This window comes from Eutrigla gurnardus (genome assembly GCF_963514095.1).
Source record: "Eutrigla gurnardus genome assembly, chromosome: 7".
NCBI lineage: Eukaryota > Metazoa > Chordata > Actinopteri > Perciformes > Triglidae > Eutrigla > Eutrigla gurnardus.
This window is the reverse complement of record NC_139921.1, coordinates 22,481,358-22,498,656: the sequence shown is the minus strand read 5'-3', so window position 1 is coordinate 22,498,656 and position 17,299 is coordinate 22,481,358. Positions and strand designations below refer to the sequence as shown.

The 17,299-nt window shown below is 42.1% G+C and overlaps 2 protein-coding genes across 5 annotated transcripts in view; both read right to left on the bottom strand.

Annotated features, from left to right (window-relative positions):
- Window positions 1-4,553, bottom strand: part of pcnt (pericentrin) — a 31,295-nt gene extending 26,742 nt beyond the window's left edge. For 2 of the 3 annotated variants that reach the window (XM_084013377.1, XM_084013378.1), the window contains exons 1-4: window positions 4,379-4,553; window positions 3,524-3,553; window positions 1,452-1,628; window positions 977-1,117 (exon numbers count right to left, since the gene is read on the bottom strand). In XM_084013377.1, the coding sequence (XP_083869503.1) occupies window positions 977-1,117; window positions 1,452-1,628; window positions 3,524-3,553; window positions 4,379-4,426 (396 nt within the window). In that variant the 5' untranslated portion in view covers window positions 4,427-4,553. The remainder of the gene's footprint in view (window positions 1-976; window positions 1,118-1,451; window positions 1,629-3,523; window positions 3,554-4,378) is intronic. The other variant, XM_084013379.1, reaches the window with a different exon arrangement.
- Window positions 4,554-5,500: 947 nt separating this feature from the next.
- Window positions 5,501-14,390, bottom strand: atg9a (ATG9 autophagy related 9 homolog A). Of its 2 annotated transcripts, XM_084014107.1 has the most exons (20): window positions 14,259-14,390; window positions 13,916-13,971; window positions 13,013-13,164; window positions 12,864-12,907; window positions 12,688-12,752; window positions 12,426-12,575; window positions 11,987-12,128; window positions 11,736-11,876; window positions 11,517-11,637; window positions 11,173-11,348; window positions 10,962-11,084; window positions 10,634-10,821; window positions 9,701-9,854; window positions 9,092-9,271; window positions 8,724-8,936; window positions 8,413-8,639; window positions 8,059-8,176; window positions 7,657-7,927; window positions 7,245-7,393; window positions 5,501-7,147 (listed from the first exon to the last, which is right to left on the bottom strand). In XM_084014107.1, the coding sequence occupies exons 3-20, from the start codon at window positions 13,113-13,115 to the stop codon at window positions 7,139-7,141; spliced, it is 2,574 nt and encodes an 857-aa protein (XP_083870233.1). In that variant the 5' UTR covers window positions 13,116-13,164; window positions 13,916-13,971; window positions 14,259-14,390; the 3' UTR covers window positions 5,501-7,138. The 2 variants fall into 2 exon arrangements, with proteins under 2 accessions (XP_083870233.1, XP_083870234.1); XM_084014108.1 differs by lacking the exon at window positions 14,259-14,390 and having other exon boundaries at window positions 13,916-14,183.
- Between the last annotated feature and the right edge of the window lie 2,909 nt (window positions 14,391-17,299).

Genomic DNA, 17,299 nt, shown 5'->3' with positions numbered 1-17,299 from the left:
CTTAGGGCTAAATTTGTATTTATTTATTTATTTGAATCTAATTGCGATTATTCTGACTTAAACTGCAATTGTGATAAGCCTTGCAATAGGAGAGGGAACAATAATTCTTAACAACAACGACATTATTGTTCATGTAAAACCCTATTAAAATGATAATGTGTGATTCTGCAGCATGGCAATATTTCATTTAAAAATTGTATTTTTTTGACACACATTTCGCCTTAAAGAAATATTGTGCCTCCTGCGGTTTGAAAATTGCAGCAGGTCATATTTCAATAATTTTCAACAACATTCCGATTAATTTTGCAGCCCTAACTCAAGTAACACAATTGCCATTTTGCAACATTTCCACTACTTGACACTCAGTTTAAACTCACTCATCTACACACATACATAATAAAGAGGAACTATGCTGTATTTTTAGATCAACGTAGCCAAGCAGTCAGGCAGAGGAGCAGACAGTTACATTCCCCATGGGTTGCTTAACACAAATACACCCTCTTCATACACACAGGCAATACCGCAACAAAACTCCAAGTGTCTCACAGGTAAACAAAGCCTGAAGACAAATGACTCCATATGACCAAACAAATCTAAACTGACTGCAACATGGCATGTAAACGGGAACGCTGCTTTACAGAATAGTTCCACAGACCTGTTTTCAATGTGTGAATTCAGAGCCTAAGATTATAACGCTACATGGGCATTTCAGGACATTAAACCCATTGTCATGCTTCCTTTCGCTAGTCATACTGAGTCATATCCAAGCCAAACTGAGTATTTAACAGAAACAGCCAGATATAGCCACAAGGAACTAATTAGAAGACATAAAAGCAGTCCGATGCTTCCACTTCACTATGAAGAATGTTTTTTTTATCACTTTATTTTTTATTAAAGAGAATGAAGAATGTTTTAATACCCTAAAAAATAAAAACAAGATATCCTCTGTATGTCTTTAATCATCGACTGTGTTTACCTTGAGCTGCTCTTTGCCAGTAAGTGCGACAAGCTCGTCTTCTCTGAAATCTTCCACAGGGGACGGACTTTGCTCCAAGGTGGGGGGCTGATCCTTTGCTCGTTGGTTCTGAACCTCTGATTTCTCCAGCCTCTTGGGTTCCTAAAGGATTGAGTAGTTTTAGAATCAAGTATATTATTGTGATTAAAAAACATGTGTCATCTGATGTTGGGAGTGACCTTTTAGAATGCATTAATTCTGACCAGGTTGCTATGACAACATGCCCTACATGCACCATAATGCTTAGTGACCCATTTCTATAATGTATGTTAACTGAGCAGGGGGTGCGGACCACTTGTTAAAGCATACAGTGAGCAAACAAATACTGGAGCTCAGGCATTGTGACCCGTGAACCAGCTGTTGACACAGATTTCACCTCTCCTCTGTAATGCTGTTAATGATGCATGAACGATAATCCCTATAATTAGTGGTGTACCTCATGGTTGGTTTTCTTGTTCAGCTCTGTGTCCTTGGCTGAAGAAAGTGCGGGTCCTACGGGTCGGCCTTGCGTCGCTCCGTCATTCTGCGAGTCAGTCTGGCCCTTCCTCTTCTGCGTCTTTTTCGGCGCCCCCGCACCGTCGCCTTTCGCCCGCTTCTGTCGGAAGCTAGCAAGCTGCGCAGGAAGGACAGCGAGAGGTAGATGGACACATAGGTCAGGACCACTGAGCACCACCACACTATCAGCATGGTGGAGCTCAGGGGTCACGGGTGACAGAGTCCAGATTAATCCCCTCAGTTGAAAGAGTCATCATTCAGAAATCATTATGCAAAGTAAAAATACAAGTTGTTGATAGTCCCCGCTGTAGAAAACAAAATTGATTTGGCAGCCCCTATTTTGATGAGTCAGGGTTGTGCAACGAAAGAAAAAAAAGACAGTTCCCAATGAAGCAAGAAATCCCAAACTCACACCCAAAATAGGCTACCTGAAAAAAGGATCCAAGTTTAAAATGAGGTGACGAAGCTAAATATTCTCAACTCTCCAGAGCCATATCAAACCCATGAGTAGTGCAGATTTTAGTGACACACATTGGACAGCCTCTCAGTAGGCCAGAAATGGCAGAAGGTAAAAAGATTTAAAAAAGTATACATCCATCTCATTGTTTTCATTTTTTTAGCCCGTAGAAAAGTCAGAGACAGAAAAATCAAGAATTTAAACAAGAGAAGTTCCTTCGAAGTCACAATAAGAAGTGACTGTATGGTAGAAATCCATCACAGGCAGTTTCTCTTTGCAACACATTCCTCTTTTCATCACTGTTTCTCTCTCTCTCTCGATCTGTCTTCTTTAAGCTGCTTAAATCAGATTACAGCAGTCCACATTGTGACAGTGACCCTCATGAATCCTTCCATCCATATCTGACGGTCAATCATCGACTTCCTTTCATGCCTGTCGTGAGAACTGTCAATGCCTTCTCTCCAGGGCCGTTGCTCTACTGTCCAAATGTCGATCTTGCAGTCTGTAGGCAGCCGCACAACGTACCAAGATCCTAGAAATCCCTGCCACAGCCAACGTAGAGTGCAGAGTGATCTGCAAACTCTGAATAGAGGATGGCATGTGTCTAGGCTAAGGAAAAAAAGGGTGGAGACTGGGAGATGCATTCACATAGAGAGGAGGAGACAGGGCTCTGTGTGTGGTGTGCAGCATCATAGTGTGCATGCTCAATTCAATTTGAGAGAGCATGGTGCCAGGAGAGCTACGCGTTGCTTTGTTGTCAAATGCATGCACATGACAACATTGTGTGTGCATGCATGACAACGTTATAAATCCAGATATTCCTCTTTTCACTCCTAAAACCAAAAAGGATTTGCTTTCCCCCAACTTATAAGTGAAAACCCCACCCTCCGTGTCCTTCCATCACCCTGTTCACCGCCTCCGCCTACTACAACTCACATCACATCGCATCTCAGACATTAGCCATATGAGCATTGTTTAGCCCAAGGCCGCTTCCACACTACTGAGAGTCTGACTAACCGGCTAGATGGAGCTTACCGTGGTAACATCGGCTGTTACTGCACTGCTGAATATGAATATTGAGTTCTCAACCATGTCAACACAACACAACAGTGTATACATATGTGGCATGCTTTCAGTGTAGCAAATAAATCAGAGCTTTTCGATGCGCCAAATACAGTAAAGGCAACTGACAGCGCTGCATTACCATAGCAACACCATTCATGTGAGAGGCAAATGCAACCTATCGAACTGCCGCCAAATCTCATGGGCTCACTGCACCACCTGATGGCCCGTAACCAGCATGACAGTGAATGCAGGGAACTTTACAACATGAGGACGTTTAATTATTTTTAAGAGCAGTGGGATTAGATCTTAGAAGGTGTTAATAATATCATGGTGCATAAAAGAAGAAGAAAGCCCTGATTGACCACCCAAGAGAAACAAAACAAAAAGCAAGAAGACCAAAATCACAAAGAAATAATGTCCGAAATCAAAATAATACCACAAGCCCATGACAAAGTCAAATGTATCTGCCAGTCACCAGTTTCTTTACTTACCGACTGGCTTCGGGGCATATTGGCAGCTTTCTGTCATAAGGAATATCAGCGGTTCAGTTGAGTTATTTCTTATGTATTATGCATCATATTATCTTTTTTTTTTTAAGAGTTCAATCATGAGCTGGAAGTGAACTACAACATAAAAAAATGCAACTCAATAGTTACTCTTAAAAGGTGAATTTTAAATATAGTTTTTAGAAAATGTGGCCTGGTTGTCAATACAGGGTGGGCCATTCATTATCACTGCACCATCACTTATGCTCCCACTGAAGCAAAAGGAGCTGCTAGCTTTTTTTTTTTGTATCTTGGAAATACCACAGTAGACACTTTTTGGGCACGCGTTATCGCTGTAGAAACAACATTTTGAAAATGAAATGTTATTTTGAAAAAAAAAAAAGTATACGTCACAAGAAAATTATTCTAACTGTGTGCACCAAAAAAACTCGGATGCACCTGCAAAGGTAACATCAAAAATGAATCCTACAGGTTCGAAACAAATATCCCTCACTATAGTCACGATGCCCATCTTTCTGCCTCTGCTTACGTTATATGAACTACGAAGTGTTTCAACTCATCACCCGATATTACCCCAACTCCAAAAGTGTTATTGTTGTGGTTAACTGCGTGCCATCTCAGCTAATGATCAAGACGTGGCGTATGCGCGGCAAATCGCGAACGTTCTTAGTAACGTTCCTTGTACTTTAACGGGTATAATTAAACTGAGCAACGGAAAACCAAATATATAGTGGTTTTGGAGGTGGATGTAGTTAGCGGTGGACGAACGCAAAGCTATGACAAAAGAGTTGCTTAGCGTTAGCATTCAGCATTAGCGTGCCTTAAGTGTTAGCAACAAACCTTCGCTCTTCCAGCTTCTAGTTTCCTCCGCCGTTCATCGTCATCCATCTCATTTGGGTTAAATCAAGCTATTTAACCTTTGGGACATACGTCCTAATTCAACTTAAAAGCGCAACAGACCTTTACTTCTAGCATAAGTTGGCTAAAACAAAAAATCTTCGAGCTTCCTTAGACACAACTGTCAACAGACAATATTCAATATGGCCGCCAAGTGATCTCAACTCCGCCCTTATCGAGTTACCCTGAATGAACGGACCAATGAAATCGTTATGTTCCACATCTTCAGCCAATGGGGTTTGCGTCGCTGAAATATCCTCCAACGTAGCGTATAAACTAGCTTCCTTCTGGTACATAATTTAAAAACAGAATGTAGTTGACCAATGAGATGGCTGTGTCTCAGATTGACAGCGTTGGTAGCCAATCAGAATAGCCTACTATCACACAAATCTCCACTCACTTAAAAGTGATGAAGTTCTGGTGAAGTGTGGTTGCAATGAAGTATGTCATGTAAAACTGGGTTGAAAGTTAACCATTCAGGTTAGATTTAATCAAACCATGTATATTTGACGGTCATTTCTACGTAATTAGCCTATAATTTTAACCTCCCGTGATAAACGCGATTCCTTCGCCCTTCATCCAAAGACATGGGACATAATAATCTGAGCAAGGACTTTTACAATAACTATGTCAAGATTGACGATATATAGTAACATAATACACTTCATATAAACAATGTTTAATATTACGCAATTAGGAAAGTTTCCTTTAGGAGTTTGATGAAGAGAAAAAGTACCGCCCGAACAGGGACTTGAACCCTGGACCCTCAGATTAAAAGTCTGATGCTCTACCGACTGAGCTATCCGGGCTCTGCTGTGCATCGATACACAGCTGAATAAACCAATACACAGTATGACGAACGTCGCTCAGACTGTCAGTTATAGCTTGCACGTTTTTATTTCCTTCTCCATAACGTTAATGTGGTATGGAGCGATGTTAGTAACCAAAGCTAGTTAGCAACCCAATGTTGAAAACGAGTTGTCTAATTGTGGCTATGCTAACGCAAATATAAAATGTATCATGTGTTGTAATGGTAGCTGGTTTTTCAGTCGACACAGAAACTCATTGCCTCATTACCTTGTTTTAATAGATGAATTTACAGCTGTACAAAATGGTATTTTACAGGATCTATACAACAACAAAAAACCCAGAACACAATTATCTTTTAACTTGGACATTACACACCGAAGCACTGCATCCTGGGCCATATTATTGGTCCAGGATGGCAGTGTGCTTCTTTATCCTCATCCAAGTGCACAACAGAGAACCAAACCTTTATTCACAAAGGTCAATCATCATGACACGTCCATTTGATAAATAACACAATTAAAGAAATATGTAAAACACACATACAAATAATCCAAGTTACGGGACACCCTCTGCATTGAAAAGATTATTAAAGTGCATAATTCTTCATTTTATGTATTGTGGCTTAATGACAAGAGAACATGGAAAGGAGTCATGCTGTGATTTAGCAGGTGGTGGAGGACGATCATTGCATTCTTCTTGTGGAAAATTTAGAAGAATGTGTGGATGATGGTCATGCACTTGTGCTTGAGGGTAATTTGCATGGCACAGAAGTCAATATGACGTGCTTCAAACAGACTTGTTTATCAGCTGTTCCCTTTTGCACGTCTGTTGAAAAATAATGAATGGTAAACAATAAAAACAACAGATTAAATCAGAATAAAATGGGCTTGCATACTGCATGTCTGGTTATCACAAAATATTGGCCTCATAATTTTGTAAATGTAATTAATTCAATAATCTGAATGACTGCTTTGCTAAATAACCTAATAACTTTTATTTACACAGGCCATGTGTGTGAATACTAGGCTACGCTGTACAATTACCTTTTAAACAAGAACTGATCTGTGCAAGCTGATCTGTGACAGTTTCTGAAAAATTCAGAAAAATCACATGGACAGAAATCTAAATAAAATCTTATAAAAGAAAGAAGGGAAGGGGATTTTGACACTATTTGAGGCCTTAATACATTTTGCGAAGAGGCAGAATGTAAGCAGAAATACAGCGCACAGGGTAGGATACAAAGCCTCCTGCTACTTGTACAATAATAGTCACAATGAAGATAATTGTGTTACCAGCAATTCTCTGATTACAACCTGGAGAATGCTGTTATTGGTAGAGAGACACCATACATTCTTCAAATTTCACCTCTCATGCCACCTCATTTGTAAAAGAGGGAAACAATACAGATAGCACAATTAGGATTATTGTGATATGTGTTGGTATGGTATTTTTCTACAGCAACAGCGGCACAGTGCAAAGGATGACGTGTCCACAATGTTTATTTACATCCCAGTAACACATGCACTTCCTTTATGTAACCTTTTGACATTATAAAACACCCTAGCCTAATCTGATGGTATCAATGGCTATTAGTAATAACTTGATCCTGTAGGTACTCCTCTGATACACAAATTCAGATATTTACCCTGTTTGCCTGTTTAGGCATGTAGTTAGTCATATAGTATCATTGAACGGTGGATGGTGGCATCAGTCCTAGCTTATCCAGATGGATTTCTCCAGTAAAATGTTTGTAGAGATCCCGTACACGCATCTTGCACATTTCCATCTTCATCTGTGTCGTGACAAAATGGTCAATCCTGGAGGAAAGTTTTGGTCAAAGTTGTGTGGATATGTATGGAGGGTGGGGCGCTGATACCTATTCACCTGGCTTGATTATGCAATCTAAAATGAGAGAAACAGGACACAAATGTTAATTTACTTGCAGTGCAGTGCAGGCCAATTAAAACCACCCTTCCAACCGTGCACAAACAGCCTTCACCTTGTGTATGTGAGGAGGCATATCATCCTCGGAGCTCTCCTCTGGAAGTGTCTCGTGGTGTCGTGGTGCTGCCTGAGCCTCCTCTGCCCACCCTCCCATGGGCACGCCGCGGGCTGACCTGGCTACTTTCCCCCCTGCACCAAAAGAGTCTGTAAAACAGAAAGCGATAGTGTTGAAAATATGTACAGCTACTGTCATGTTAACTGTCCTCAGTTGATTTAAATAAACAAGAAAATACTCGCTCAACAGCTATTTTAGTAAGTCAGTGTGAGATAAACTGAGGTAGACTTTATTAAGTACTCAAGATTGAGAAGCTCTTCTTATTTTTACACCAGGGTTGGTGACCCCCTGACCCCCGGTCCCTGAGCACAGGGGTACTGAAATGGAAGAAATGGAGAAATGAAATGAGTACCTGTGGCAGGCCCACTATAGCGCCGCTGACCGCTGCCGTGTGATGAAGCCGCCTCCTGGCCCAGGGTGGTACTGCGAATACCTGAAGCTGAAGTGGGAATGGCACTAGGACTGGGAGCTGTGGTGGGGAAAGTGTGCGAGCGGGGGAAGTGTCTGGAGTGGGGGTTGGGTTCGCTCCTCACGTCATCTGGGATGCTGTCGCTGCTTTCGTCACTCTCCTGCCTGTGCCACGTGTGACGGGATAGCTCGCCACGGGACTGCTGCTTGTGTACCTACAGGGGAAAATAGATGGGAGGAAGAGAGGGTCAGATGCGAGATGGAGAAGATCTGCGAAGCAGTCAGGTTGAGAAATGTGCACAACACAAACTCTACTCATTTCCCACAAAATCTCACACACAATTACCTCATGTATGTACAGTGCATGGATGCTCATCTCAGTGGAGGCATACTCTGACAGCACCAAACTGGTGAGTTGACCCTCCCATGCACTGCTGCCTGAACTCACAGTCCGGGCATCCGTCCTAAATAAAGAAAATGCAAAAAACGTGGAGAAAATATAGACATGACGATCGAGGAGGTGATAGACATGAGAAGATGACAGAAATGAACACCAAATATAAATTAAGGTTTAAACTAGGTTAACCATGAAATCTTTAGATTTTGCACTTTGAACTGTGAGGTTTCCTCCAGCTGCTCATATCTGGCGATGTACAGGAAGATATAGTCTGAAAAGGAGTTAAATTGAGGATTTTCCTACCCAGAGCCAGCCATTGCTTTGCTCATGGTTGAAGTGTGGCCAGAAGCCCTGTTAGCTGCACTCATGCTGCCTCTCAGGTGAAGACTGCCGCTGACCGGGGAAAGGGAGCGTAAAGCAGATGCCCCGTCGCTCACGCCTGCCGCTGCATGACCGCTCAAAGAGCTGCTGAAATGAACGGAGGTCAGCGTGGAGGGACCCACCAAGAGGTTTGCAATGAGGCTCCTTGGCTGCAAGCGAGACAACGGGTAAGAGACGACAGTAACTTATGACCACTGTGATACATAAACAGGAATGTTGGTTCACCACTGTACCTCAGACTCAGATGGTGAGAGGGGATGTGTGACTGAAGCAGCCCCTGTGCACTCTCTGTGAACCCGCTCTTTCAACTGGCTGATGAAGTGTGTGGTCTCCTGAGGAGGCTGCCACTGGGGGTTGGTGATGGCAAAGTGCATCAGAGACAACTCCGTCTTCCCATCCTCTGCCTGTTGGTAGATAGACGCCTCCGTCTTCCCCTCTGACATCCACTACAGAGGGAGGAGAGAGGGTTAACCCACAGATGCCGTAGACACACTTCCTTACCCACTCATATTTTAATCTAATGCATGCCATGCATTCTATAAATAAGTATTTCAAGTGCGTCTTCATCTGTGTGGCTGCACTTAACATGGCAGTCCCTTACCGCAGGGTGTCCATGCTGCCTGATGTCCATCTGGGCAAAGGAGCACGTGTCTCCTACCCCGACCACCTCCACGGTGAAGTTCCTGAAGAAATCAATGATCTCCAGAGACTTCCTCCGCAGACAGAAGATCAGGATGATGGGAGTCACCACGGGACTTATCAGCTCTTCTAGAATAAATACCTGCAACCAAACGGGGAGGAAAGGTCGACACTGTACACTCAGGTAGTTTAGAGTTTAGCAAAAGTATGCTGAACCTCTGATTCCAAAGTCGAAACGTGTAAGTGAAATCTCGAGGAAGACTTGTGACTTTATGATTAAAAACATTCAAAATGCCACCAGTGTGCATCTCTTCCTTTAACAAATACCAACAAGGTGCTTCTTAGTCTTGAACTCTTGCTTCAGTGGATCGCATTGAGAGCGAACAGCAGAAATGATTAACTCTAATAGTCTCTCTAAGATATGAATGCAAATCAGACAATAAAGCTGTGTGTATTCGGTTTATGGCATGTTAAAACGTCTACCATGTATATGACACAGTTTCGACAGGTTAATTCCCTCGCGATCGTTCGGAGCCTTGACATTTAATCCCAGTTCAGTATACATACTCACTGCTTTGTACTGGAAGAGCTGGGAGAACTGGTCACGAGTCTCATATCTATGTGCATTGCCTTGCCAGTGGTCAGGCATGTAGTGGATATGAGCCAGGATGACCCTCAACAGCTGCTCAGGACAAAACACCATGTGCTTATCTGGGATAAATGACCTGAAGGGAGAGAGGGAGGGAGAGAGAGAGGGCTGGTGGAAAAGCTTGGTCTTACAACTGAAGAGAGGTTCAAAATCAATAAGAAATGATTACTTTGTGTAAATGTGTTTGATAATTATACGACTAAAAACTCTCTTATTAAAGGAAGTGAGTCTTAATTTATTCAAACCTCTAGTTTAAAATCTACCTGTGACATTTCTGACGTATTCTTGAATGTCTTGGATGACTGAATGAATTTAAAAGAAATGTTTATAGATAGAACTGGACTTTTCCCGCACAGTTCCAACACATGGGAATGTTCCCAAATATATCTAAATATTTCAATTTAGAGCTATTAACAGACATCAAACAGTCGAGAGCTACTTAAGGAATGATACCCTCTTATACTCGTCAGTTATACAGCAGAATAAGCTGCCGAAGAGCATTACAGGGATTAGGACTCTGGGTAGCTTTAAAAGGGCATAAAGAAATGGCTCATGGTTAAAAGCCCTAACGTTTCACGTAGTGTGAGATTTCTGTCTTATATTCATGTTTTATCTGATGTTTGCCTTTCATATCAGTTTCATAAGAGACATCAGTAATACATTATAGGTGATTAACATGATCCCTCCCCATTGAACCACAACAGTCGTTACATAACTAACCAACTAATCATTAAACGATTCAACCGAGTGTCTCTAAAATGCTTTGGTTAAATAAAATCGATAAATCCATTCTGCATGTCTGTTAAGATAGATCAGAGGAGCAGACAGATTAACTGGGTGACACTAATCCCCTACCTGCAGACTGTGATACACACACCCAGTAGTGTTATTGATGACAACACATGTTCCACTGCGAGGACGTCCTCGTCGTAGATAGTCAGGGCGATGAGGACAGCCAGGAGAGACCCGGCGAAAAAAGCGACATTTTTGGCAACCACCGTGAGCAGCGGTGAGAGGAAACAGTTCATATACTTGGATGCAGGCTGCATGAAACAGAAACAAAACAGACTTAATAATCACTTAATAATGAACCTCATGTATAAAGAGAATAATCATTAATATGTAATGTAAGCAGTAAGTTTTTATTAAAAAAAGGCAATAAGAGATAACCTTGTTCACTGACCTTGTAGCCTTTGCTGAGGCGTGACATGAGCTCGTGGTCCAACTCATTGAAGTGTCGCAGGTAACACCGACCATACAGCGACCAGCATCTTGCTCCTAGAGAACCGGGCTCTCGCTTGATCACCTAGTCTCACACACACAACAAAAGGACTGTCCAGAGAGCTGAACAAGAAAAGCCTTCAGCGTATCGTGCACGCATGTGAGCCACTTACCTCCGTGTAACTGAAAAAGGCGTAGAGAATCTGCCACACCAGAATGACAGGACACAGCAGCAGATTGGCGATCCCAATCCACAGGATACGGGACGCTAGTCTTTCTGCCAGCTCGAGCCTGTTACCTCCTCTCTTGTACTCTTGTTTGAGGCTCCACTCGTTCTCAAACAGAGAGCCTACAGAGCAAAAATGAGTGTCCTCTGAAATTCCAAACCTTGACAGATAGGCAAATATATGAGTGTGTGCATGCAAATGCTTTGTTTTTGTTTGAGTGCTGCACCGGAGAAAAGGGAGAGAAATGCGGATTTCACATATATAATTAATCACATCAAACATGGACGTACCTGGCCCCCAAAAGAAGATGAGCTCAAAGTTGTATTTGAGACCGCGGGTGTAGAACACAGACTCTCCGAATACAGGAAGTCGAAATCGCACAGGGAGGAGCGATTTATTCACCATGGCAACCTTGAGAAGCACGGGAAGAACGTTTTGGTTTTTGCAAAAAGTCTGCAAGTCAGACATGAATAGTTCAGCAACCAAAGCATCACACATCGTGGACCCACCATGTAGTTTTTAAAGCGGAGGATGCGATGGTAGATGTCAAGCTCCGTCAGTTCTTTTTTATGGATGCAGATCTGGTGCTCCTTCTGGATCTCCACTATCCTGGCCTGCACCTCCTGCCATGTTGCATAAGGGAGTTCTGACTGCAAAGAAAAAGTGCGGCGACGGTTAGATGGCACGACTCATTCTATGCGATTATAATGACAAAATACCAAATGTACACAATGCAAAAATAAACCCTTGTCTGCCTTACCATGGTCATTTTGAGTGCGTTGATGTAGAAGGATCGTATCTCCCAGTAGCAGCAGACATTGTAGATGAATTTGACCAGACGATGTAGCCAGAACACGCCGGAGATTATCAGCACAAAGATCACAAATGCGTTACCTCGGATACTGCAGAAAGAAAATATTCACTTCTGTAATTCAAAAATGAATGTGTTCAACAGCAGACATGACTAACACCTTTGGAACATTTAACATTTCCCAATAGCAAAAATAAACACGCTAACTCGTGACACATTTCAACTTGATCCAGGACAACAGAAACTTTATTCTCCTCACTGTCATTACTTTAGAAAAAAACAAACATCGCACCTACCCTCAGCTACGCACTCGCAATGAAATAACAATTGCAGCTTCTTTGCATAAGAAAATAAATGATAGATTACCCAAATACAGTGTCACACTCACCGGGCACTGCAGACATCCACAGGGAGGAAAGCATCTGGCAAGGTGACTTTAGATGAATCAGTGTGATTTACAAACTTGTTGGCAAAGAGTATGTCGTAGTCCACACAGTTGGCTAGGAATACGGTGAAGCCAACCACGAACAGCAACTGACTGCATGGAGAAAGAAAGGACGAGGAGAAAATACATGAACGTCGAGCTCTGCCATAAACAAAACCTCTTACAGGCACAAAAACTCCTAATTTCTGATGGATGAGATACATACACCAGCTCAAAGATCTCTCCCAGCAGCATACAGGTGAATCCATTCTTCTGGTGCAGATTATAAACGTAATGAAAGTTAAGGAATAGTTGGAAATGTATCTGAAGTTAGCGTTTCAAGACACACAATTAGGAACACAGCACATTAGAAATACACGCCAAAACCAAGTAAAAGGATATTCTCTGGAAAAACAGGTCCAGGTTTTCTATATGGTGCCACTGGGCTGCAAAGGATGTGTTACAAATTAGTAATCATCTTAGAAAGTGCAGGGTGTGTTTATGTGTGTGAGTTGATAAGTCGTTTTGTGATTTGTGTATATCTGTCATACATTTGGCTCCTTCAGGCACATGCATCAGCAGGTTCTCCTCGCCAGGGGGAGAGTCGCTGTAGGACGTCTCCAGGCGCTGGTACTCTGTGTCAAAGTGCGCCATGGTGACAGCAGCTTCGGTATCACCAGTTAGCTGAGCCCACTGCTACAGACTGGAGAAGAGAGAGAGAAGAGGGAGAAGGCAAGAGGGTTGGAGATATACAGACGGAAAAAATGCCTGATCCTCCCCTCAGAAGGGGGGTCAGAGTTCAGGGTCAGTGACAGAGCAGCAGCCCTGGAGCAGGATTCTTGCTGACAAAGGGGTTCAAAACACGATTGGTGTTTGAAACCGAGGGTCTTGGAAATATTCCATGACAACGTTCAAAGACCATTCTCTGTTGTACAAAATGAAATGAGTATCTAATGTGTATGTCAAACGTGTGGTATAGTGCCTTCGTGTTGCGTCCTCCCTCGTCAGACTGAAATGAATTAAGTGAAAGTAAAACCAACCAAAAAGGGGATTGTCGAGGGTCTCTGCTTTATGATCTGTATGGTTGTGTCACAGCAACATGTAAAAGCCTCCAAGTAGATAATAACAACCACCTATAAGTTCCTATAAGATGCTCCACAGATGTGGTTTTTTTTTAGAATAAACAAATGTTTTAAAAGGAGACTAATTATTTCTCAAGAATCATATTTTGGGTTATCACACTGTAATAACGACACCTCATGGTGTAATGACTGTCCTAAAACCCCAGTGATTACACCACAATATACCAGGGACTCTGTTTAAACATGCAGCATAACGTTATACTTATAGGTGGAAAGAGATACGTCAGATCTTTGAACGCATAAGTGGAATTAATGTAATGATCTATTTACTGGACACACACAAGCACACACCTACTGTCAGTTATAGCTTACCTCCATTGCAGTAAAGCACATCCCATCCAACTCTGGTGTTTGCTCGACATTACCAGCTGTGAGGAAGGAATAGACGTTTTCTTCATTATCTCGGAACATAACAGACCGCAGTACTGGGCTTTTATGTCATATTACTTATTCAGAGTCACCAGACAGTACGGCACAGGGCTAAACCCAAAACAAGACGACCAAATAGCTAAACGTTAAGCTAATGGCTGGTAATTAAATGCGAGCTAACAGCGGAGAAGTGATTCAGGTGTTGTTGTTGTCGTGGTTTGACAGCACAGGCCTGCCTCCCTCCCTAAAAAAAAAAAAAAAAAATGTCGCCGCACGGAGTCCTCACCGTTGGGTTCTTCCTTCTCCGCGCCGCCACGTCACAACAGTCAACCCCCGCGATTTTAAAACCTAACGGCCCTCTTGAATTTCGTTTTTTCTTCGCTGCCTCTCGAAGTGAAGACTCAAACGAACACGAGACAGTTTCATTTTCGAAACAGCTAGCAGCAGTGTCTGGCGTGTGTCTAACTGAGGGGCAGAGGCGTTGTCCATTCAGAAAAGAGAGTTCCCTTGACGGCAGGAAGCACAGCCAATCAAACGCGGCTAGAGGCGGGGTTCCGAGGATGTGTTGTGAAGATGGGAGACGACACGCCTCGTGTGACGAGCGCATGACGGGCTGCTCATTCACGGTGGTTTGGCTAAATAAATGAGTGTTTACTGCCACCGTCTGGTCATTTTAAGTAGTACTACAATACGGACACATGTCATACTGCAAATGTACTCTTGGTGACGCTGCTACATAAACTAATGATGTGTAATAATCCCTTCTCGTGTTTAAATGTAATTACATTTTTAATACATTTCAATTGGCATCAATTATACGTCTTAAAATATAATTGAACACGAATAATTTAAATATTACTTCTGATCACTGTACTGCATCATATAGCCTACAGTATATAGTGAAATAAATCAAAATAAGGGTGACACTGTATTTTATAGAAGAAAAAAATAAATATTTCACTATACTTCTATGCTGCAAGCATGAAATTAAACATACATATGGACAATACAACTTCCAATAATGAATGAGTGATAAATCAATATCGACTTCAGCTTCAGTGGAGCAGAACATTCCCATTTTCCTAATAACTAGTGCTGAATTCCAAGGACATTTAATGAAACTTTCATTCATTCCCCAAAACCGAAATACTGTAAAGTTAAATAAGTAACAACGTGATGCCTTGCAAAGCCAGGCTCACCTTCTGTCGCTCTCTGCTGTGATGAATATTCATATCTGATTGTTAAGTCTCTGGAGTGACAGCTGGGCTTTTTGTTCACTGTGTCAATGTGTTAGTTCCACTGTTAACACCGATCACTGTGTGTGTGTGTGTGTGTATGTGTGTGTGTGTGTGTGTGTGTGTGCACCTTTGTGTTAAATTTAGTAATGACCATTTCATTAACCAGCCTCCCCAGACAGAAGGGAATGAATGAGTGTGGTGGAAGTGTGGAAGACAAACAAACACAAAAATGTGCACATTACACACAAAGTCATTGATTCTCAGTTCTCTCTCTCTCTCTCTCTCTCTCTCTCTCTCTCTCTCTCTCTCTCTCTCTCTCTCTCTCTCTCTCTCTCTCTCTCTAAAAAAAGGGCAGGGGAGTCTTGAATCAGGGGGGATTCTGTGCAGCCTAATCCAGCTATTATAGTGATCTGGGTAATTTAATCTATTCTGATTAGGATTAGGCTCCATTTAGTTTAATCCATGAAAAAGTCTGTCACAACAGATCTTACTAGCTGTTGGACACCCAACATTAACTCAGATATTTCTCACCATAAACCAGTGTCTCTGCTGACTCTTAACCTATTATACCGTGTTTGAACTGATTATTTTTTATATTATTTTACTTATTTTATTTATGTACATGCTTGTACAGTTAATGTTAAGGGTAGAATTGCAGATGTTATGGATGATCTAAGGTAGTTTGGATCACTTTGATGACCTGACACAATTTTGCCCCTTTGCCCCCCAAAATGAAGTTTGACTTTTCCCAGAACTAAAATGAAGCTAAAGCTAGAGTTAGGTGAGAGCCCATCTCCTTTTTTTCTGAAATGACTACTGTTAAATTCATAGTTGCCAAACTATTCCTTGTGTTGTTTATGATTCCGGACGACTATAATATGTCTGCATGTGTGTGTTTGTGCTCTGCTGCAGGCTATAGCGGGCTGATTAAATTAACCCACTGTCTGTCAGGAATTAGGGGGTTGCAATGACAGCTAATTTGGTCCAAAGACGTGCTGTCATGCTGCCACGGGTGGTGCTGCGATAGCAGGGGTGGGGGTGGGGCTGTGTACGGTGGGGGTACCGGGAAGGGGGCAGGGAAAAGGGAATCAGGATGAAGTCATCTCGCCACTTAATTAGATCAAGCTCCTTCCTGTCTGTAAACCCATGTGAACACAACACAGCAGGTATGAAATCCACGCGCACACACGCACGCACGCCCACACACACACACACACACACACACACACACGCACGCACACACACACACACACACACACACACACACACACACACACACACACACACACACACACACACACACACGCATATACAATAAATAAAAGTTAATCGTGGCTTGTCTTCCTCTCCATGCTGGTACCCCTGGGGCAGTTTTCCAAAGGCCCTAATTGTCCCACTTCCTGTAGGGCTTGGCGCAATATACAATAAATGATTTTCATATCACTGTTATTAAATTGAGCAATATTTTTTTTTAAATATTATTAATCATAATTTATTTGTTGTCTAAACAATGTCAATATATATTTAATGGAACCAGGATTTAAAAAAATCTCCCTGATCCAATTTTTTAAATAAAATATTTAATTTATCAACTATTTCATATACTCATGATCATATTTCCCAGCATGAAGGTCTAAATACTGTTTTAAAGCCTACTCTAAATTGCCAGTGAGTTCTTCACAGGATAGTGATCAACCTCAATAAATCTTGATGCCTTAAGAGAAGTCTTCTATTTTTGATTAAATGAAAGAAAAGAGTCGACACCCATCCCCCGAGTAAAAAATACGTATGAAAAAACAACCGTTTGTAAGCGTTCATCTGTGAAATGTATTGTTCCCCTGAGTTTCCCAAACCCCATTCTCCAAAAATCACCTCCGAGTCCTCAATGGTGGTCGCTGAAATATGACAACAGGGAAATGTTATCCTTCAGTGTGGTGCGATTATCAGCAATATGCTTAATACGCAATGTTCTAAACCCGAACCAGAATCAATGTATGTGGATCTTCTGGAATCTATATGTTCACTGTATTGTGGTCCCTCATTTCCCCTGACAGATGTTTTGGCCACTTGTGGATGGAAAATAACACAC